The 22,464-nt window shown below is 37.8% G+C and overlaps 1 protein-coding gene across 2 annotated transcripts in view; it reads right to left on the bottom strand.

The window, feature by feature from the left end:
• Positions 1-22,464, bottom strand: part of Myo95E (Myosin 95E) — a 503,326-nt gene that overhangs the window by 29,764 nt on the left and 451,098 nt on the right. The window contains exons 23-24 of one of the 2 annotated variants that reach the window (XM_067140340.2): positions 14,793-14,977; positions 11,616-11,763 (exon numbers count right to left, since the gene is read on the bottom strand). In XM_067140340.2, the coding sequence (XP_066996441.1) occupies positions 11,640-11,763; positions 14,793-14,977 (309 nt within the window). In that variant the 3' untranslated portion in view covers positions 11,616-11,639. Of the gene's footprint in view, positions 1-6,028; positions 6,130-11,615; positions 11,764-14,792; positions 14,978-22,464 lie in introns of those variants that run through there. The other variant, XR_010859225.2, reaches the window with a different exon arrangement.

Below are 22,464 nucleotides of genomic sequence, written 5' to 3'. Positions count from 1 at the left end.
ACATGGATATAATTAGTGAGAAGTTTTGAACAATGGACAGTAAGCAGATTCAGGAGATAGAAAGAGAATGGGTGGCATACAGGGATGCTGTAGTAGAAACAGCAAGGGAATGCCTAGGAACGACTGTGTGTAAAGATGGGAAAAAGCGAACATCTTGGTGGAATGAAGTGAAAGCAGCTTGTAAACGTAAAAAGAAGGCGTATAAGAAACGGCCCCAAACAAAGCCCGAGGCAGACAGGGAATTGTATGTAGATGGAAGAAACAGAGCAAAACAAATAGTTGTTGAATCTAAAAAGAAGTTATAGGAAGATTTTGGTAATAACTTGGAAAGGCTAGGTCGAGCAGCAGGGAAACCTCTCTGGACAGTAATAAAGAATCTTAGGAAGGGAGGGAAAAAGAAATGAACAGTGGTTTGGGTAATTTAGGTAAACTCAGAATAGATCCCAGGAAATCACTGGAGTGGAGGGAATATTATGAAAATCATCTCAACGTAAAAGGAAATCTTCCTGGTGGTGTCATGAACAACCAAGCTCAGGGGTAGGAGGAAAATGATGTTGGTGAAATTATGCCTGTGGAAGTGGAAAGGATGGTAAATAAACTCCATTGTCATAAGGCAGCAGGAATAGATGAAATTAGAGCTGAAATGGTGAAGTATACTGGGAAGGCAGGGATGAAATGGCTTCATAGAGTAGTAAGATTAGCATGCAGTGTTAGTAAGGTACCTTCAGATTGGATAAAAGCAGTAATTGCACCTGTCTATAAGCAAGGGAACAGGAAGGATTGCAACAACTATCGAGGTATCTCATTGATTAGTATACCAAGCAAAGTATTCACTGGCATCTTGGAAGAGAGGGTGCGATCAGTCGTTGAGAGGAAGTTGGATGAAAACCAGTATGGTTTCAGACCACAGAGGGGCTGTCAGGATCAGATTTTCAGTATGCAGAAGGTAACTGAAAAGTGTTACGAGAGGAATAGACAGTTTTGTTCGTGTTTCGTAGATCTAGAGATAGCATATGACAGGGTAGGCCTACTGAGGGGAAAGATGTTCGCCATACTGGGGGACTATGGAATTAAGGGTAGATTATTAAAATCAATCAAGGCATTTATGTTGACAATCGGGCTTCAGTGAGAATTGATGGTAGAATGAGTTCTTGGTTCAGGGTACTTAAAGGGGTTACACAAGGCTGTAATCTTTTACCTTTGCTGTTCGTAGTTTACATGGATCATCTGCTGAAAAGTATAAAGTGGCAGGGATGGATTCAGTTAGGTGGAAATGTAGTAAGCAGTCTGGCCTATGCTGACGACTTGATCTTAATGGCAGATTGTGCTGAAAGCCTGCAGTCTAATTTCGGGAACTTGAAAATAGATGCAATGGGTATGGTATGAAAATTAGCCTTTCAAAGACTAAATTGATGTCAGTAGGTAAGAAATTCAACAGAACTGAATGTCACATTGGTGATATGAAGCTGGAACAGGTAGATCATTTTAAGTATCTAGGTCGTGTGTTCACCCAGGATGGTAACATATGTAGTATGTGAGATAGAATCAAGGTGCAGTAAAGCTAATGCAGTGAGCTCACAGTTGCAATCAACAGTAGTCTGTAAGAAAGAAGTCAGCTCCCGAACGAAACTATCTTTACATCGGTCTGTTTTCAGACCAACTTTACTTTATGGGAGTGAAAGCTGGGTGGGCTCAGGATATCTTATTCATAAGTTAGAAGTAACATACATGAAAGTAGTGAGAATGATTGCTGGAACAAACATGTGGGAACAATGGCAGGAGGGTACTCGGAATGAGGAGATAAAGGCTAAATTAGGAAAGAACTCTATGGATGAAGCTAAATCCATAAACCAGCTTCGGTGGTAGGGTCATGTGAGGTGAATGGAGGAGGATAGGTTACCTAGGAGAATGATGGACTCTGTTCAGAGGGTAAGAGAAGTAGAGGGAGACCAAGACGACGATGGTTAGACTCATTTCCTAACAATTTAGAGATAAGAGGTATAGAACTAAATGAGGCCACACCACTAGTTGCAAACAGAGGATTGTGGCAACATTTAGTGAATTCACAGAGTTTTACACACTGAACGCTGAAAGGCATAACAGTCTATAATGATGTATGTATGTTTCAATAATGTATAGCCTGGTGTCGAGGCATAGATAAACAGCGTATGTTTGTGCAAGTGAAAGTATCATTAAACAAGTTTTAGAGTCAGTGTATAAAGAGGTACAATATCAAAGTGTTATGCCATGTGCCTATTCAATTTGTGTTCATACACAAAAACAGTGAAGGGAAATGTATCTGTACTGTAATTATGGGTTGTCGAGCTCACTACAAATGGTAGTTCAGTCCTTGCTGTCTTTTCCCACTGCTCTTATTATGTAGCATTATTTCATGTACATAGGGAGTCTTCCATCAGTTGTTAATGGTTTTTGAGTATGCATTGTATAATTTACATATTGATGAAGTGCTCATGCACTGATACAAGTTGGGATATAGTTAGATATACTCATGGGCGCCCATATGACAGTTTCTAGAGAGGGGCCCAGACCTGGGGGTAAGTAGTAATTTTAATAGTTTGGAAGATAAATGGCGATTTATATTCTGCGGTAGAATAACCCATGGTATCCGCTGCCTGTTGGTGGTGGACAGTACTACCGCTTTTATGTAATACTGACTTTCAAATCATTTTCTTGAAAGGAAAACACGTGACTACACTAGATTTTTGCCTTTCCCTGAGAGCTAGAGGGGGGCCGCAGCCCCACCTTGCCCCCGGGTATGGGCGCCCTTGGATATACTAGAATCAGTGCAGAAGTTATTGGAGAACCTAAGTGCAGTTTCTACCTGTTTAATCATTTTCTGAGGGTTAGGTAAGGTCCTAGCAGATGTACCAATATGCATCTTTATGAATATACCCTAGGAGAGAGAATTATCATGCTGTATCAAAATTTGAGGTATCATTGTTGGTGACCTCTGGTGTCCTAATTATGGAGTTTATCATTCTACTTGTTCAATTTATCAGATTTGATTATCTTAACACTTTCAACACTATGCCTGTACGGGCATGGGCATACTGCTTTCCTGGCTGTGGATCACACCCGTATGCCATATGGGCATGATTTTCATGCATGTTTATATGCAGCCACACGTATCCCAAATGGTTTCTCTCCCTTGCTTGGAGGTAGTACTTTATCTACTGTCCACTAGTAAGCAGCAGTTATCACGAAGTTCGAACTGAAATGATAAAGAGGGTAGTTTCTCCTTGCCATGACCTATACTGAAGCACTTGATATGCCGGTGCTGAGTGCGCCAAATCTGTAGCGCTGTCAGCTGTGTAACTGTACGTGTCCTCACGCCGGCTCAGTGATAGTCATATATTAGATATTTTGTCTGGAGAAGTGGGTTCAGAAATAGATGATAGTGATACTCTGCTTACGAACCAGATAACATATCAAGTGACAGTTCAAGCAAGATTTTTATTTGTTATGTCACTTTCGAATGGGAGTTTTCAGCTGCATTATTTTACTCCGAATACAAACAATAGAAATACTTCTCCTCTTCAGACATTTTAGCTTATTTTTTCATTTAGATGAAGGGACGCAGGCTGATGATTCACGTGTACTACAAAAAGAAAGTAGATAGTGGTGTGAGGAGTGCAAGGTTGGACTGTTTATAGCCCAATACCAAAACAAACTATTCCTAAATAGATAACTTTTGTATTTCAAACACAATTGTGTTTATTTATGGCTTAAGTATCCACATTAAATGATTTATTTTTATTGTTTGAGCAGGCTTATTGATGTAACTTGAACGTAAAAGCTTTTTTCCTGTACATTTTTTAATGTTCTTCATAAGACTAGTATAACTGAATTACATCAGATATGTACTTCCTGAGTAACATCTTAATTCTGGTTGGCCGACACCTTCATACAATATAAAAGTCAGGTATGTACTATGTTGCACTGTAGTGTAATAATTAAGGGCCTTATTTTTTGGTGAAATAAAACTGTTGATTTTGGTGTTAAAACTAACACTATTTCGGTAGGTATTTCGTGAGATAAATTGTCATACTGATCATGTTTCTTGTGAAATATTCCTTATGGTATGGGGTAAATCTAACTAATTTTTTGATTAGGGGTTTTAAAGTGAACACTTGTAATGTATTAAATTGTTATTAAACCTTAGAACAACCAAATATACAAAATGTTGTAGAAATAAATACCGGTAGGCCTATATAAATCACTGAAACCTCAAAATGAAGTTAGGCGGAAGTTAGGAATTTATACGTAGCCTACACGTTTTTGCCGGTCCCGTGGTGTAGGGGTAGCGTGCCTGCCTCTCGCCAGGAGGCCCCAGGTTCAATTCCCGGCCAGGTCAGGGATTTTTTTCTCGACCTGAGGGCTGGTTCGAGGTCCACTCAGCCTACCTGATTACAACTGAGGAGCTATTGACGGTGAGATATCGACCCCGGTCTCGAAAGTCCAGAATAATGGCCGAGAGGATGCGTCGTGCTGACCACACGACCCCTCGTAATCTGCAGGCCTTCAGACTGAGCAGCGGTCACAGAGCAGGCCAAGGCCCTTTCAGGGAGTTAAGTGCCGTGGGGTTTGGTTTGGTTCTACATGTTTTAACATTTTGAATGACTTGTCTCCAAAGTAAAAAAACTACGCATGGTTTCAACATTATCAGGATTCAGAGTTGTGCGACAGTCAGAAAGTATGTTTTTGTACCGGGCGAGTTGGCCGTGCGCGTAGAGGCACGCGGCTGTGAGCTTGCATCCGGGAGATAGTAGATTCGAATCCCACTATCGGCAGCCCTGAAGATGGTTTTCCGTGGTTTCCCATTTTCACACCAGGCAAATGCTGGGGCTGTACCTTAATTAAGGCCACGGCCGCTTCCTTCCCACTCCTAGGCCTTTCCTATCCCATCGTCGCCATAAGACCTATCTGTGTCGGTGCGACGTAAAGCCCCTAGAAAAAAAAAAAAAAAAAAAAGTATGTTTTTGTAAACAAAGCAGCCGCTTTTGCTGACCACATTAGACGTCGGAAGCCATAATACTTGTGAACACTTGGTGCAATTCCTCCTAAAACTTCACTAACAATGTCTTCTTTCTTCTCTTCTATCAGACGTGCTTTCACTGCATTTTGCAAAGCCATATATCCCTAGAAGATATTCATGAATATGCTGGTGCAGCCCAGCTGGGGATGAGTAACTCAGACGGTTAAAGCGTTGGCTTTCTGAGCCCAAGTTGGCAGGTACAATCCTGGCTCAGTCCGGTGCTTAAATACGTCAGCCCCGTGTTACTAGTTTCATTGGCGCACAAAAACCTCCTGTGGGACAACATTCCGACATCTCGGCATCTCCGAAAACCGTAAAAGTAGTTAGTGGGACATAAAAACAATAACATTATTACAACTCAAACAGGCGATTTATTTATTTATTTATTTATTTATTTGCTCTTTGCTTTACGTCGCACCGACACAGATAGGTCTTACGGCGACGATGGGACATGAAAGGCCTAGGAATCGGAAGGAAGCGGCCGTGGCCTTAAAACCCTGGCATTTGCCTGGTGTGAAAATGGGAAACCACGGAAAACCATCTTCAGGGCTGCCGATAGTGGGGCTCGAACCCACTATCTCCTGATTACTGGATACTGCCTCCACTTAAGCGACTGCAGCTATCGAGCTCGGTGCGATTTATTTAGAATAGGCCTACTAATATCGTCATATTTTATAATAAAGTCGGTATTATTTATCTTCCCTTTTATATTCATCCATGTCCTCATGCCAGGATTATCCAATTTTTCTATAGAAATGCTGGCTTGCATGAATGCTTTAGTTGTGTCTATTACAAATTGCTCTCTATCACTTTTCAACTCCTTTGCGATGTGTAAAGTATCGCCGATTGTTATTTGCCACTTAAAATTACGTTCATTTGCTTCATTCTTCTTTTTGTGTGTTTCTGATTCTCTACAGTATTTATCGCACGCATCTCTTCGTTTTCACGTAATGTGAACATTACAGTACTTACACATTAGAATCTTTCTTGCAGCATCAAATACATAGAACGCCTCACTGTTGTATTCCTTGGCCCTCGGAAAAACTGTTGTGACTTTAGTTTTCAGCATTTTTGTACTTAAATGCTGGACATTTGCTGATAAAGGTTCATAAGTGACGAACTTTCAGTGCGAAAGAGTATAATGCGCATTGCTGTATCTACAACCGATCTTGCTACGACCACAATGCCATTTGCTGTAATCGATAACAGATATCGATTTTTAATGATTGCCTTAGAGCAAATACAGTAGAGACAATACACGACACTGAGCGAGATATCGAGGGACAGCTATTGGAGCTCACTCTAGCGGATAGACCTGAACGGTACTGATTCTGTCATAAGAGCACGTGTATTTTTGTGTGAAGTTTTTGGTGTTATTTATGCGTTTTCAGTGAGTTGACATAATTAAATAGTAGCGTGTGTCATTCCTTGATATCTCCTCTCAACATGAGGGGAAAGGTATGTGCTGTGTTTGGCTGCAGTAATTACGTAGTAGAGAAAAAATGCGTGCTCGTTCTTCAGGTTCCCTCGTGACAAGAACATGTAAGTAATATTGTGTTTGCATATAAATTCTTCCAGTGACAGAGAGATTTTTATAGTACTTCATAATCTTCTGACCTGCTCGACCCATGTTTTAACGGGCTTAAAATATAATACGCATATTTTATTGTATAGTGCAGCAGTTAACCTTCAATACTGATGTGTTGTTGTAGGTGTGATCTGTGGGTTGTGAAATGTCACAGTAGCGATTTGGATAAAGTGTACAAGAAAGAAGGGACGTTACGCTTGTATAAGAATTATAAGATCTGTTCAGATCATTTCCAGGCCAGCGACTTTAAAAATCCTCGACTATACAGCCAAGGGTATGTTACATTTTTACTCTAATTGTACGTAAATATTCCTCAAAGCATCACTATCGACAACATTTTCAAACTTTTCTTTCTTTTATCCCTCTTCTCAGATTAAAGCCGGGATTTTATAGATTTTCTTTCTGTTAGTAGGCTTCATGTTAAGAGGAAAATTGTCCAGCTATTAAATGTTCATTCATTGCATCATATGTGTAAGGAATGTGCCGATATTTTTATTGACAAATGTCTTAATGTGATGATACATTGTTTTTAAATGAGGAAAAAAGGCAAATCCAACCGTAAGATTTCAGGCAGGTATGCTAAAGCTAAAAAAGTAATGCATAAATGAAAGGTCAAGCCATTTCACAGCAGTCCATTTCACACCTTGTTTATATGTCTAATTTCAGTCTTTGAATAATAAACTTTTAAATAATTCTTCAATCATTTATCCAGAATTGCTTTAGCAACTTCGAAGTTAATATCTCAATACCACTTTCTTTCTAGACGTAATTTATTTATCCATTTCCGCATATACATTTCCATTGATATTTGAATTTAGCGCGATTTGTTCAGGTCAAGTCACTAGGAGCGCCACCGTCGAATTGTCTCCCATTTTAGCAAGGCGAAATCCGTAAGTGTCGTGTATTGTCTCTACTGTATTTGCTTAGAGATCGCGGAACTGAATACACATACTTCCAATACACAGGGCTGATCGCTTTGTGTGCATTTGTGTAGAGACTATACAGCGCTATCAATCAACTAAGGCCCACTCCCACCTAGTGGAATGGAATGGAATCGAACCGAACAGAATTTGTTTCTAACCTGTGTTTAAATAGGAGATAGAGATAGCGATCACCACGAGTCGAATCAAATCGAACCAAATGGAACAGGATTCTCTGCCAAGAATATTTTTCGACTAGCGGAGCGGAATCGAACAGAATTATCAAGATTCGTGCAACTTCGTAGACGGTCGGGTCGAGTCGAGATCTTTAGGACGACCATTTGGCGGCAAATGTGTATCAGTTTCAGCTGGAGAGTCAGCTGTTTCTTGGATACGGTCGGGAAAATTTTGTCTTGTGATCGTTTATTTAACTTATCAATACTAGACACGGAAAAACCTTTAGTTTTGTTCAAAAATATAATTTCCTCTACTACAAGACCCACGAGCATTACTGCAACAACGTAAAAAATAATGCCTGGGAGGATATAAGCAAGGCTATGGAAAACCAAACTTATTATAATATTCAATTTTGTGGTAGGTTTCTGTAGTCTATATACAATTTAATTCATATTTTTTGTTGACTTCATCACCAAATCATGTTATGTTGGAGTCCACATACAGTATATCAGTACGATAATTGACATCACATCTCACATAGGATGCATCTTTCAGTGTTTATTATATTTTCAGTGAAAGATTTCGTAAGTGGCATTCCCTAGGTTTCAAACTGTCGTATTTGTGCTGTGCGGTTAGGGTTGCGTAGGTGTGAGTTTTCATTCGGGAGATAGTGAGTTCAAAACCCACTGTCGGCAGCCCTGAAGACGGTTTTCCGTGGTTTCCCCATTTTCACACCAGAAAAATGCTGGGTCTGTACCTTAATTAAGACCACGGTCCTAGCCCTTTCCTATCCCATCGTCACCATAAGACCTATCTGTGTCGGTGTGACGTAAAGCAAATTGTAAATAAATAATAAAAAGGAATGTTGAGACTACCTCGATTAATGATTTCATCCTCCCACGGGAAGCAATCTAATGCATTAAAGTAGTTTTAAAAATGATCACGGCCTCCCATTGCATCTGATGTAGCATTTCCTCCTGTAAAATTGAACTTTTCGCATTTTTCTTACCAAGTGGGGTATATTTCGTGATTATTTGCGTGATTCGCATAATAAACAGATTTTGTGATATTTCGAGAGTTCATTTTGCTAAAATACGTTACAGTACGGTACCTACAAGGCAGTGGCGGCTCGTGACAAAATTTTTAGGGGGTTCACAACAACATTTTTGTTCATGTCTCAAATCTGCAAAAAAGTAACATAGGTACATAAATCACTTCACCAAAAGTTCCTTGTGCGGTTCCTTTTTCACAAATAATATGGTAGAACCCCTGTAACCGAGGATAAATTTTATACTAGACTAATCTGTTAGTGTAGAACAAAAGTAAAATTCATAATAACTTTAGTACACTGCGGATATTGAAGGATGCGAGCACTATTCTTGGTTTTTAAATAGCACGAAGTTCACCTAGGCACGACGAGAAGCACGGAAATAATGTGTGCCGCATTTACCGGTCGAATTTTTAAAATAATTGTTTCCGAATTGACCCCAATAGTCTCCACATTATCTCGGTTAATCAGGGTTCTGCTCTATCACATGTTAATTATTTCTCGTCTTGGAAATTACAGACAACACTAGCATAGGGAATTCAATACTCGCGTTTTTGTGTGCATGAAACTTTTCATGTTAATTTATTTTTGCACTCAAATGAGCAAGGTCTGTGCACCCAGCTAAATTCCACACACTTCTTTCTTTGTTGAACAATAAACAGGGCAAACAAAAAGGAGCACTCCTAGGCCACCATCCACAGAGCCATTTGCGTGTTTCGTACATTTCTCTCTTAAACTTACGCCTATAGTCGCGTTTGTCAGTTTTTGTAAGGTTCTCAATAATCAAATCTGGTCTGCCCGGTCCAACCTTATAATTTCTAACTTACCCTGATAGGTTAATATTTCTTTCTTAATCTGCTTACCCTCCAGGGTTGGTTTTTCCCTCGGATTCAGCGAGCGATCCCACCTCTACCGCCTTCAAGGGCAGTGTTCTGGAGCGTGAGACATTAGGTCGGGGGATAAAACTGGGGAGGATGACCAGTACCTCGCCCAGGCGGCCTCACCTACTATGCTGAACAGGGACCTTGGTCGGCGATGGGAAAATTGGAAGGGATAGATAAGGAAGACGGAAGGAAGCGGCCATGGCCTTAAGTTAGGTACCATCCCGGCATTTGCCTGGAGAAGAAGTGGAAAACCACTTTGAGGATGGCTGAGGTGGGAATCGAACCCACCTCTACTCAGTTGACCTCCAGAAGCTGAGTGGACCCAGTTCCAGCCCTCGTACCACTCTTCAAATTTCGTGGCAGAGCCGGGAATCGAACCGGGCCTCCAGCGGTAACAGCTAATCACACTAACCACTAGGGCCTACACCACAGAGGCGGACGGTTAATATTTCGCTGGTTAAAATGAACTGAACTGAATTCATTTCCTCTTACACAAAGAATACCATGGTTACAAACCATACAAACAGAGAAGCAAAACACAACACTCAAATACATTTCAATTGAAAAGATTTTCCAGTCACAAGGTAAAGCAAACTTCTTCCCGCAATTGTGAACACCTGTTCACGAGCTAGAAAATGCCTATTCAGAATTACTAGCGAAATCTGCCGGTAATGTAATGCAATAGTATCTCCTGCGGGGCTGTGGCTAACAGTGATAGGGGAGGAGACGGACCCTTGTGGTCAACTGTAATACTGCCACTGGTTTGAGGATTGCTCAAGACGGCAAAGCACGTACCTTACCGTGCTCCTCGCTAATGGGAATATCAGTGCTTAAACCATGACGTCATCTGCTTTGCGCATGCGTATAGTCTTCAGCACAATAGCGCATTACCCAGTGTGCTCGCTGCACTGTCAGTCAAAACGAACAACTGTCGGTGTAACGGAGCTTCGATATAAGTTGAATGCTTTCGATCGATTGTTGAAATCAGGTCGAAAGAAAGGAAAGTTTTAAATTATCCATGAATGCGTAAAGTTGTATTAAAACTGGGTGTTCACGTGCTCCTGTGCTCCTAAGAGCCCATCGCCACTGCTACAAGGTCATATAAAGGCTAGAAAGAAGATATGAAAAATTTCGTGCTTATCGCTATTACCAAAAAATACGGCCCCTAGTAATAATGTATTAAAATTCAGGAAAAAGACCCAGTTCACTGCCATTGTCCATGTAAAAATATGGTAGTACTGAAAGTGTTCAGATTTCAATTGATAACCAAATGTGAGGCAAGTATTTTATTAATATTTCAACTCGGCAACTGCCTCTCTTTGTGGCCAGTCAGGGGTGTTCGAGATGCCTTCTTTTCATGGCTTCTGAGATATTCTCTCTTCCAGAGCAAGATAATGATATTCTTTAAATAATTTCCTGAATATCAATTTGGCAGATAGGTCAAAATGACCACTTTCTTCCTTTATAGGTATGAGGAAGGTTCAGCCATTCTAGTGTTAGATAATGAGTTTCAAGAAATTCTGTTAAGCTGTTTTCCCCTGTTATTCACACAGACATCTAGACAGACAAAAACTGAACTTATATTTGACATTTTAGTACCTTATCCGACATAAATATGAGGTATCAGGCAAAAACTTGAAGTGTACAAACAAAATTTTATTTATATCAAACAGTAATATTGTAATTTTACTATGAAAATTTAAACTGTAAGAGAAAAATTAATTGAAAAGGTTTTGTTTCTTCATAGGAAATAGGAAATACAATGTTTTAAACTAGAACTTGTTTAACTTGCTGCAGTTATCAATATTATGAAATAATGAAAATCTATGTCAAGAACTAATCTGATATAACAGTTCATATAAATAATTCACTCAAGTTTTAACAACAATTAAAATTACTGTATTATAAATTCTATCAGAAGAATATTTCCATTAAGACTTACATTGGTCTACTTCCAATCAAATCTTCATACTAGCACTTCCATTTTGTTTCCTTTACGTACTATTCTTATCTGTCCAGGTGGCACTTCTGGTAAACCCATACACTTGAAGGAGAACATGACTGTCTGTTGGCCAAAGTTAGCTTCAAACCTTGAATAGAAAACATCTTTATCAGGATTTTTATCTTTTTGATTTTTTATTTATTCAGAAACACCATAGTATCAAATTACAAAATCCATTACGAATCTCTTGTGTACAATAGTTACAACGGTTAATTTAAAATAGGAACTATACAAATATTTATAAAGGACCAGACTGGAGAGGCGTATTCAACAAATGGTAAAACATAGGGGCATAGAATGCTCTGAGGGCATTTATATCTGTGATGTCAGAAAACTTGTGAGGTGACCCTGTTTATCTGGGAAAGAAACAAGAATTTATTATCAAAATGTTCTCCGATCTCCTTTTGATCATCAACAATTGTAATGGGTTGGTTAAATAGGTGATATTTGTGAAATATGGGGAGTTTATGAAGTGTGAAGGAAATGATGAAACTCTTGGAAGTATGGGGTTTAAGATGCCATGTAGCACACCATTGAGATGGTGAATGAAGTGCATTTTGCAAGTAGATTGTGTCTCTGAAAGAATTTTACAATCATCTGCAAAGAGAAGAATTTCATACGAGTTCAGGAAAACAGTATCAATGAGATCATTGATAAACAGGTCGAAAAGAAGGGGACCTAGGAGAGTGCCACTTGGGACATCAGAGAATGTGATAGTGGAAAAATTTGTTGAGGTTAGTTTTGGAATAATCTCATGAGTTTCCCTCTAAAACAACTGCCACTTGATTAATAACCTCAACAGAAATTCAGGCAAACTGATACAGCTTACAACAAGGTTCAATCTTGTTCGGTAATCGACACTTGATGGTTGGCACTATTTGAACATCAACCTTGAGTTGGAATCACTGTCAGAACAGCAAAGATTTAACAGCAACAGACTGACAATTAGGTACCGGTATCAAGTTATAAAAGAGTATCGCAAGCTTTACTTTCCCTGTGCTGCCATTAGGCCACAGTGGAGAGGGATTCTGAAGCCTCCAAAGTCAAACTGCATGCTGGAGTACAGCTTCAGTAAATCTATAATCGGAACTGGTCTATAATCTGAAGAAGGGTTACATAGAATCACAAAACAACTAATGACAATTGAGTCCGGTAATTTTATGTCTACTGTATACTGGCCAATGAGTTTCTATAAACAGAACTAGAAGTAAATCCTATTTCATTTATGCAGGATTTACTTTCGGACTCAGACTTGGGGTATGTGCTATGCAGAAATCTATGAAGCTCGCGTAAAACAAATTCTAAAAATTAAAAAGAAAAGAAATGGTGCAAGAAACGATCAACAGTGACAAGGTTAGTTTTAATATATATTTATTGAATGAATAAATGACTTCCTACAATTATGGGTTGCCACAATGGATAAAGTATAGCGTATCAGGATACCAAAATTTTTATCTTATAGAAATATAGTGGTAATATGGTTTTTCAATTATGGAGGTCCGAACAAATGAAATCTCAGAATATGTACAGATCCACATATGGTGGTAGTAACTATGCTTTCACTGCTATTCATAGGCATCTCAAAATGTTTTGCAGAATTCTATGAACAAGGCAGGTATTGTGCCACAAGCAACAACCATTAGGCCAATAATCTGTACTGCATTCAGCTGGTACATGTTTTTGTGGAACGTATGGAGGGCACCTAAACGTTCAGCTTCTCAAGGCCGACTTCAGTAGGCTGGCTGACATGGTGCTCAAATCAGATGGTCGGATCAATAATGAAGCCTTTCTTTAAAGGCAATTATATCAATTGTCTTGTACTGCCTGTTACAGACAATCCGTGGACTCCTTCATGCACATGGAAGTTTTTACTGCAGAGTTCTTCTGCAATCAATGATCTTATCTTGTGGTGACACAAGTTTCTCAGTACTTTACTGCAGGGGCAAGAACCCAGAATGTGAACCAGTGTTTCTTTCTCTCTGGTGTATCTGCGACAAAGGTTTCCATCCTGAGTTCTGCCCGTAATAGTTCGTACTGCAGGAACATTTGATGTCATCTTGATTGCCTCCCACCATTCACTACAAAAAAGCCCTTGGTGATGCCTAATTCAATTGTTGGCTGGAGTGTACTCTTTATAGTGCTCTACACTGATCCTTTTCTGGGGCAGACAACACCACATTTTCATTTCATGACTTCTTAGCTTTTGGTGGATTTTTCTTCGATTTGGAAGGCTGCTACCTTTATTGGAGAATCTGTTAATATCTGTGATGTTGAGGGGCTATAAACAATGGTTTGTTTTGGATGACAGATCATGCATCTTCAAAACATAGCTGTACTGGCTCGGTGAAGAGCACTACATGCACTTATCTGTTGCAGGTGCACTTCCCAGGTTGCTTTAAAAAGTCTGAGGCCTTTGAATCTTAAATCAGAATACAAAGCACCAGCGGGTGTATCTGTAAGTAACTGCAAAATTTCTGTTAGGGAGCTCTTTAACATTTTGTCAGCAGTTTTGGTATGCTGTCCAAACGCACACAGCTACTACAGTAGTAAAAGAAGCAGTAGCAACTTTCATAAAAATTCAATTTTTTAAATGATCCAAATTATTTATTATTAGTTTCAATCCACTGTCCTACTTTTTTAATAATCATAAGAGTCTGTGGAAACAATATAAGTGCCACAAGATCATATTTTCATTTTTTTCATGGAAAGTGATTTATGTGACTTTGCCAGTAACATAGGGAAAACAATACAAGTGCCAGCATGTGGCTGAAAGTGACCATATGCTAACTGGTCATCAAATTATAACTATATGTCCTACTGTGATGAAAAATAGGAACAACTAATAACGATAATGAAAAGTGGACATCACATCAAGTTCTGAGGAAAGCGAATTGACTGTGAGGCATTATGACTTTCCAGAAGATTACCCTCTTTGAATTCAGGCAACAGATTGAGTGGATAGAACTACCCTTGTGTTGACATGAATGGAACTATAAACAGTTTCCAAATTATGGTACCAGCACATAAAGTTTCCTGGTTTCATTTTTGTTCTTATATTGTTTCCCACATATACTTCACAATTATTTTACTTTCTAAATAGAATTTAAAATGACTTACTCTGTGCTAATGTTGACCTCAGGAGGCTTTCCCATGGCATTCTGTATCACAAGGAACAGCTTTGTGACAATCTCAATGACATGCCCAGTCTGGAAGACAAAGTCACCCTTCTTCTTGCCCAAGTCACTCTGAAACAAGCAGCCGGGGATGTTCTGGTGGCTCGTCACATCTGAAGTAGGGCTGGGCTGCAAGCATATACAACAAGCATGGCTGCTACACTACAGGGACTACAATATTCTACACTACACTATCTTAGTGCATAATATATTAGGTGCACTCTACTGGATTCTGGCATATAAATTACAGGAATTATGCTGCAATACTATGATTTACTTCTGGAGGCTGTTTCTAACTCCTCTATCTTTAGTACTGTATTACGATATCTCTAATTACAAGACTTCTGTATCTGTCTGTACTGTTAAGATCAGGGGACTGGCTGCATTATGTAGCTGGTTATGCACTTGCTTCATATGCTCAAGGTTGTAGGATCAAATTTCTGTGCAGCTGACTGGCATTTAGGAGTGCTTAAAGATCTATAATTTATCACCCTCTCCACTTTCTCTACCATGATTCTGTCTTCACATTTATACTCCATAAATTAAAATGAAACTTTTGGTCAGTATCAAGTGCAGAGAAATACAGGCTGATGGACAATAAACAAGTGGAAGAGTGAGAAGCTGGTATAGAGCAGAGATCCGCAACTGATGTGCCACCACTAGATGAAAATTGTGACATATTGTATTAACAACTGAGTTTTAAGTTTCTTTTAATTTAAGCACATTTGCCATGTTTCATACCAGTAAAACCTGTCTTTAGTGGAAACTTTATGAGCTGGAAAACTGTTCACATTGGAAAGTATTCCCAGTTCTGTGAATTATGGTTTAATATTAATGTAAGAGTACATAGTATTTAGTGGAACCAGTCTGACTTGGAAATGGAGGGAAATTTTGCTACTATAATGGAAAAAAATATGTAAATTTCCTCCTAACCCGTTTCAGTAAATGTGTTTTCAGAATGGATCTAAGATGGCCAAGATAACATTTGGCCAGGAAATGTCTCTCCCTGTGTTCGATGCTGTAATTTGGATTGCAGAAGCTGTGCAAGGAGTGTCACCAAATACGGTACGTCAGTGCTTTCACAAAGCCAAGTTTGTCTCATACTCTGATGAAGGAACGATAATGAAAATACTGATGTGCTACAACAAACTCTCGAACAGAGTAATTATTGTAATGTCAATGCAGAAGATTACGTGGCCATTGATCTAGAAATAAGGGGACAGAGGTGGCGTTAGAAAACATCAAAGAGTTTGTCACCCATCACCTTCAAGAAAAGAAAACAGAAATTGATGGCAATGATGACAAGAACAAAGACGATGAAGAAGATGGTTTATGTAACATGACGTCCTACCGACATGCCCTATCAGTCGTGTAAAGGATATTCAGTCTTCTTTGCTTGCAAAAAATGATGGAAAATTGATAGTTGGGTCCAGTGTACAATTATGGATTACTAGAAGAACTAGAGGACAGTACTATAAAACATATAGTGTGCGTTAAATAAGTGTATGTACTGTAGGCCTACTACTGTGCACTTTGAGGAAGTTCTAAGCAAGAACAGATTAGTGTTAGTGCTGATCTACCTCCATATCTAATGGAGGTATATACGGTACATATGATTTTTATTTTGTTTTTTAACCACCTTTATGAAACAGAATCCTGCAACCAGCGGAAAAAATTCCAGTCACTTGGGTTTCCACTGAGGAGAGGTTTTACTGTATTTCATTCTCTGCTTCAGCACGGATTAAATATGATATTTGTTTATTCTTTATTATATGTATTCTGGTAATTAAAATGTAAATTATTTGCTCACAGTTGTTTTATTGTAGTAGTTCTTTTCAACATATTTTCACTTTTTGTCTCCACCTCTGCAGCTTCTTTGCTATCCTTACCACATGTTCTGTGTATGTGCTTTTCCCAAACTGTGTGGATTAGCAAAACTTTACCTGTCTTTTATTACTTTATTATGTTGTTTTGGTATTGTCCTTGTTTGTTAGTGTTTCTTCAACTTTGTTACTTTTTTCCTATACCAATTCACTGACTCATTGTAAGACCTCCCTTAGAAGAGTATGTCTTGCAATTATTTTAGTTCTATCATAGCTGTGCTCTGAATCAGTCCAAAAGTTGTAATTGCTGGTCACCTTTATTATTTTATATTATTACTATTAGACCATTTAATTTTCAAGATAGACAAATTCCTTGTATGGAGTGTTCCATCAATGAGTACAAGTAGGGAAAGCATAGAGCTTGAAAAAGAGAAATAAAACTTAAGGTACCGGCAGTACAGCGATAATTATTTATCTTGCCGGTATGGGTATTTTTGATGTAGTGATAAATCATGCCCAATCCCCCAGTGTGCCGTTTATGGTGAACAACTCAGTAATATTACTATGGTTCCTAGCAAACTGAAACAACTTTTGTAAAGAAAACATCCTTCTATGTCGAGCAAAGATGTCAATTATGTGTGTCGGTGGTTGGAACAAAACAAAAAACATTCATGAATACAACAGTACATGTGGATATGTGGTCCAAAAGGAATTAAAATGGAAGTATTGTGATAGTGTTTGTTCAGATGGAGCTGCTTCTAGGACATGCCGAGTGAAACAATTTGTAGCTCAAGAAAATAAAGTTAATCCTCACATATGATGCAATCATAGTTTTATTCACCATGAAACCACTGTTGCTAAATCTTTGCCACCTTCTCTAAAATTTGTGCTGGATGAAGTAGTAGAAAAAGTCATAAACCTTGTCAAATTGTGACCCCTCAATTTGTGGCTATTTTCTGTTGTGTTGGGAAATGAGATAAGAACATACTAAGCTCCTGCTACATACAGAAGTACAATGCTTATCATGAAGAAAATTGTTAACACAAACACTGGAACTTAGAGAAAAGGCATGCGCATTTTGACTGTTGAAGGCAGGAGTATGTGGATTTATTTGCAAATGATGAATGGGTTGGCATATGTTGGCGTATTTTTATGATATTTTCATAAACTTAAATGAGTCGAAAAGAAAACTACAATGTAAAAACAAAAATATTCATACTAGTATGGATATGCGAACAAGCTGAATTTGTGGATACAGTGAATTAAAAATGGTTGGTTTGAGATGTTCTTGCCTATATGGCCACTTGGTTGCATTAATGAAGTGATGGTGGACCTCATTAAAGAGCATTTAGAAATCCTGTAACAGAGATTCAAGAAGTATTTTGGAAGCAGAGTTCATTTTGACTGGGTTTATGATCCAATCATTGCGAATTCAGAATCTCTTCCAATTAATATGCAAAAGAAACTCACAGAATTAAAAGAAGACAGAACATTGAAGTTATAACTCCTCGAAGTGCCTTTTGATACATTTTGGTTAATAGTAAGCAGTGAAAGATGGCAGTCAATGTGTTATTTCCATTTTCAACTATGTATTTGTGTTAACTACTTCTCAATGTTGACGGAAATGAAACCATAACAGATCAAGCAAATTCGTCACTTGGTCTGGGTCACATAACTATGAGCCTGCATTCAGACTGCACCACCAGCAGCCCCTGAATATGGTTTTCCATAGTTTCCTATTTTCACACCAGGCAAATACTGGGGCTGGACCTCTATTAAAGCCACAACTGCTTCCTTTTCAATCCTAGCCATTTCCATTCCCATCATCACCATAAGACCTGACTGTGTTAGTATGACATTAAACAAATAACAAACAAATAAAAATGACCCAAGAGGGAGAGACACAGATACGTCGATGAAGAAATGAGACTTCCATTGTCAACGATTCCACGATGCAATCAGCCATCTGCATGCAGCTAAGTCGATTCAAGTATCACATTGAAAAATCAGAGTAGAATTATTTATTTTAATAGTAACAGAAAAGATTATAGGACTTGAGCACCAGTTTAAAGCAAAATCTAAGTAAATTAACAAGTGTTTGGTTCAAAATAAACGCTAAAGACCAAGATACACAATCTTATGTACACCCTGAAATCAATCTTTCTTTCTTCTATTTTGCCCTTGACAAGGCTTGGTGAAATGCCACTAGCAATCAGTCTTACCACCAATTTCTTTTCTAGCACTGTTGTATTTGAGGGAGATTTTTACCAGGCTCTTCCTGTGGTACCCTAAGGAGAAAGATCTCAAATAACTGAGGCAAGTATCCAAAATGCTGAAATATGGCCAAAAATTGATTACACTTAAAAACAAATATAAGTGCAAACCCTTTCATTAAGAAATGGCTACTGCAATCAGGAAATAATGAAATTAAAAGTGGCATAGAAAATGATATAATAAGAGTTCCTGACGACTTCCTAAGTAATGATTCATTGGTTAACTCTCGTTTTCGACAGTAGTATAGACGTTCATTCTTCAGCTTACTGTAACAGTGCAAAACTAAGTCCCTTCAACGATGACTGTCGCATCATTAATGAAGAAGTTCTTCACCTAATCCCAGGAAATTTGAAATAATATACCAGTGTCAATTCTTTGTTGTCAGATGATGATGACTTGAATTTCATAAGCAGTGTACCCATAAAATACCTACACTCCATTATGCCATCTGGAATGCCTCCATATGGATTAAAATTAAAAGTTGGTGCAACTGTAATGCTTACAAGAAATATAGACATGGCCTTTGGTTTAATACATGGAGTGCATATGTTAGAAAGAGGAATTATGACAATATTGTAAAATTAAAAATCATTACAGATGTTTCCAAGAGTGAGGCAATTTATTTACCTCTGACTGATCTGACATCTACTGACAGAAACATACCTTCCAAATTTAAAAGGAGGCAGTTCCTGTCATGTCCTGCTTTTGCAATGACTATTAACAAAGCACATGGTCAGAGTTTTGACAAAATATGTATTTACTTATCTATATATATAAAATAACTTGTTCTAATTGACTGACTGATTCATCATCGCCGAGCCAAAACTACTGGACATAAAGAAATGAAATTTTGAGGATACATTCATATTAAGATGTAGGTGCTCGCTAAGAGAGGATTTTTGGATATTCCGTCGCTAAGGGGGTGAAAAGGGGGGTGAAATTTTAAAATGAGTGTCTCTATATCTCAAAATTTTAAAAGTTTACAGAAGTAAAAACTGGTATTTAGAATCTTCTTTAAAAATAAGGAAACATGTATTTGTTTTCAGAAAATCCCAATAGGAGGGGTGAAAAAGGATGAAAAATGGGTTGAATGCCTTTAGTCAGGTAGCAGTACTTATATCTCAGAAACTGAAGATATTACAGACCTGAAAATTGGTACTTTTGATCTCTTTTAAAAATAAATACATAATTTTTTAGTTTTTGAAAAATCCAATTAATGGGAGGGTGAAAAGGGGGGTGAATTTTTAAAATGAGTGTATCTACATCTCTAAACATTGAAAGTTTACAGATGTAAAAATTGGTATTTAGAATCTTCATTAAAAATAAAGGAACACATATTTTTTGTTTTTGGAAAATCCCAATAGGATGGGTGAAAAGGGGTGAAAAATGGGTTGAATGCCTTTAATGAGGGTACTTATATCTCAGAAACTGAAGATATTACAGACCTGAAAATTGGTGTTTGGGATCTCCTTTAAAAATAAAGAAACACGTATGTTTTGTTTTTGGAAAATCCAATTAATTGGGGGGGGGGGGGGGCTGAAAAAGGGGTGAATTTTTAAAATGAGTGTATCTATATCTCAAAACTTTTATAGTTTATAGATGTAAAAATTGTTATTTAGAATCCCCTTTAAGAATAAAGAAACATGTATTTTTTTGTTTTCGGAAAATCCCAATAAGAAGGGTGGAAAAGGGTGAAAAATGGGTTGAAGGCCTTTAATGAGACTACTTATATTTCAGAACCTGAAGATATTACAGACCTGAAAATTGGTACGTGGGATCTACTTTAAAAATAAAGAAACATGTATTTTTTTCGTTTTTTGGAAAAATCCAAATAATGGGGGGTGAAAAAGGGAGTGAATTTTTAAAATGAGTGTTTCTACATCCTAAAACTTTAAAAGTTTACACATGTAAAAATTGGTATTTAAATTTTTCTTCAAAAATAAAGAAACATGTATTTTTTGTTTTTGGAAAATCCCAATAGCAGGGGTGCAAAAAGGGTTGAATGCCTTTAATGAGGATACTTATATCTCAGAAATTGAAGGTATTACAAACCTGAAAATTGGTATTTGGGATCTCCTTTAAAAATAAAGTTTTTTTTTTTTTTTTTTTGCTTTTGGAAAATCCAAATATTTGGGGGTGAAAAGGGGCGGACTTTTAAAATTAGTGTATCTATCTCGAAACATTAAAAGTTTACATAAAAAAAAATTGATATTTAGAACCTCCTTTAAAAATAATAAAAAACATGTTTTTGTTTTCTGAAAATCCCAATAGGAGGGGTTGAATGCCTTTAATGAGGATACATATATGTCAGAAACTTAAGATATTACAAAACTGAAAATTTGTATATGGGTTCTCCTTTAAAAATAAAGGAACATGTATTTTTTTGTTTTTGGAAAATCCAATTAATGGCTGTTAAACAGGAGTGACAAATTGGGGTGAATTTTTTGAAAGACTGTATCTACAGAATATCTGAGAAACATAAAATGTTACAGACGTAAAAGGTGGTATTTGGAATCTCCTGTAAATGTAAAGAAACATAGGTGGTTTGTTTTTGGAAACTCCACCTAAGGGAAACTAAAAAGGGGGTGAAATTTTCAAATGAGAATTTCTACAGTATAACTAAAAACTTAACATGTTACAGATGTGAAAAATGGTATTTTTATCTCTATTAAAAATAAACATGTATTCTTAGTTTTAGGAAATACCACTTGGGTGGAGAGGAGGTGAAAGTGACTGAAAATGGTGTTGAATTCTTTTAATTATGCTACTGATATCTCAAAAATGAAGATGTTACAGATGTGAAATTTGATATTTGGAATCTGCTTTAAAAGTAAAGAAACACGTATTCTCGGAAAATCCAATGAAGAGGGGAGGTGAGGGTTAGGTGAAAGAATTGAAAAAATTAATTGACTTAATTGTATGAGAATACTTACATCCAATAAAAACTAAAGTTGTTACAGACGTGAAAATTGGTATTTGGATCTCCTTTAAAATCAACGAAAAAAGTGTTTTGGGGGGAAAAGCATCTTGGGAGGGGAGTGGGGGGGAGTGAAAAGGAGTTGACATCCTTTCATGAGGACACATAAATCATAAACTGGAGAAGTTACAGTCGTGATAACTGGTACTTAGAAGATCCTTTACTATTAAAGAAACAAGTATTTTTTGCTGGAAAATTCACTTGGGGTGGGGGAGAAATGTGAAAGGAAGTGAAAAAGTGAATTATTTTTATGGGGATATTTATATTTCAAAACTGAAGGTAATAGACGTGAACATTGGTGTTTGGAATCTCCTTTAAACATAAAGAAGCACGCCTTCTTTTAATTTTTTCTTTGGGGGGGGGGCATTAAATAAACTTAACGGCAGTGGGGTGTAAAAGGAGGTGAGATCAATTGATTTTCCTGTTCATAATGTACTTATAAGGAGCCTCCGCTCCTCAGGCGGCAGCGTGCCGGCCTCTCACAGCTGAGTTCCGTGGTTCAAATCCCGGTCACTCCACGTGACATTCATGCTGGACAAAAC

The sequence above is a fragment of the Anabrus simplex genome, chromosome 1 (assembly GCF_040414725.1).
Source record: "Anabrus simplex isolate iqAnaSimp1 chromosome 1, ASM4041472v1, whole genome shotgun sequence".
Classification (NCBI taxonomy): Eukaryota; Metazoa; Arthropoda; class Insecta; order Orthoptera; family Tettigoniidae; genus Anabrus; species Anabrus simplex.
The sequence above is the reverse complement of the archived record's forward strand: the minus strand, read 5'-3'. Positions and strand labels throughout refer to the sequence as shown.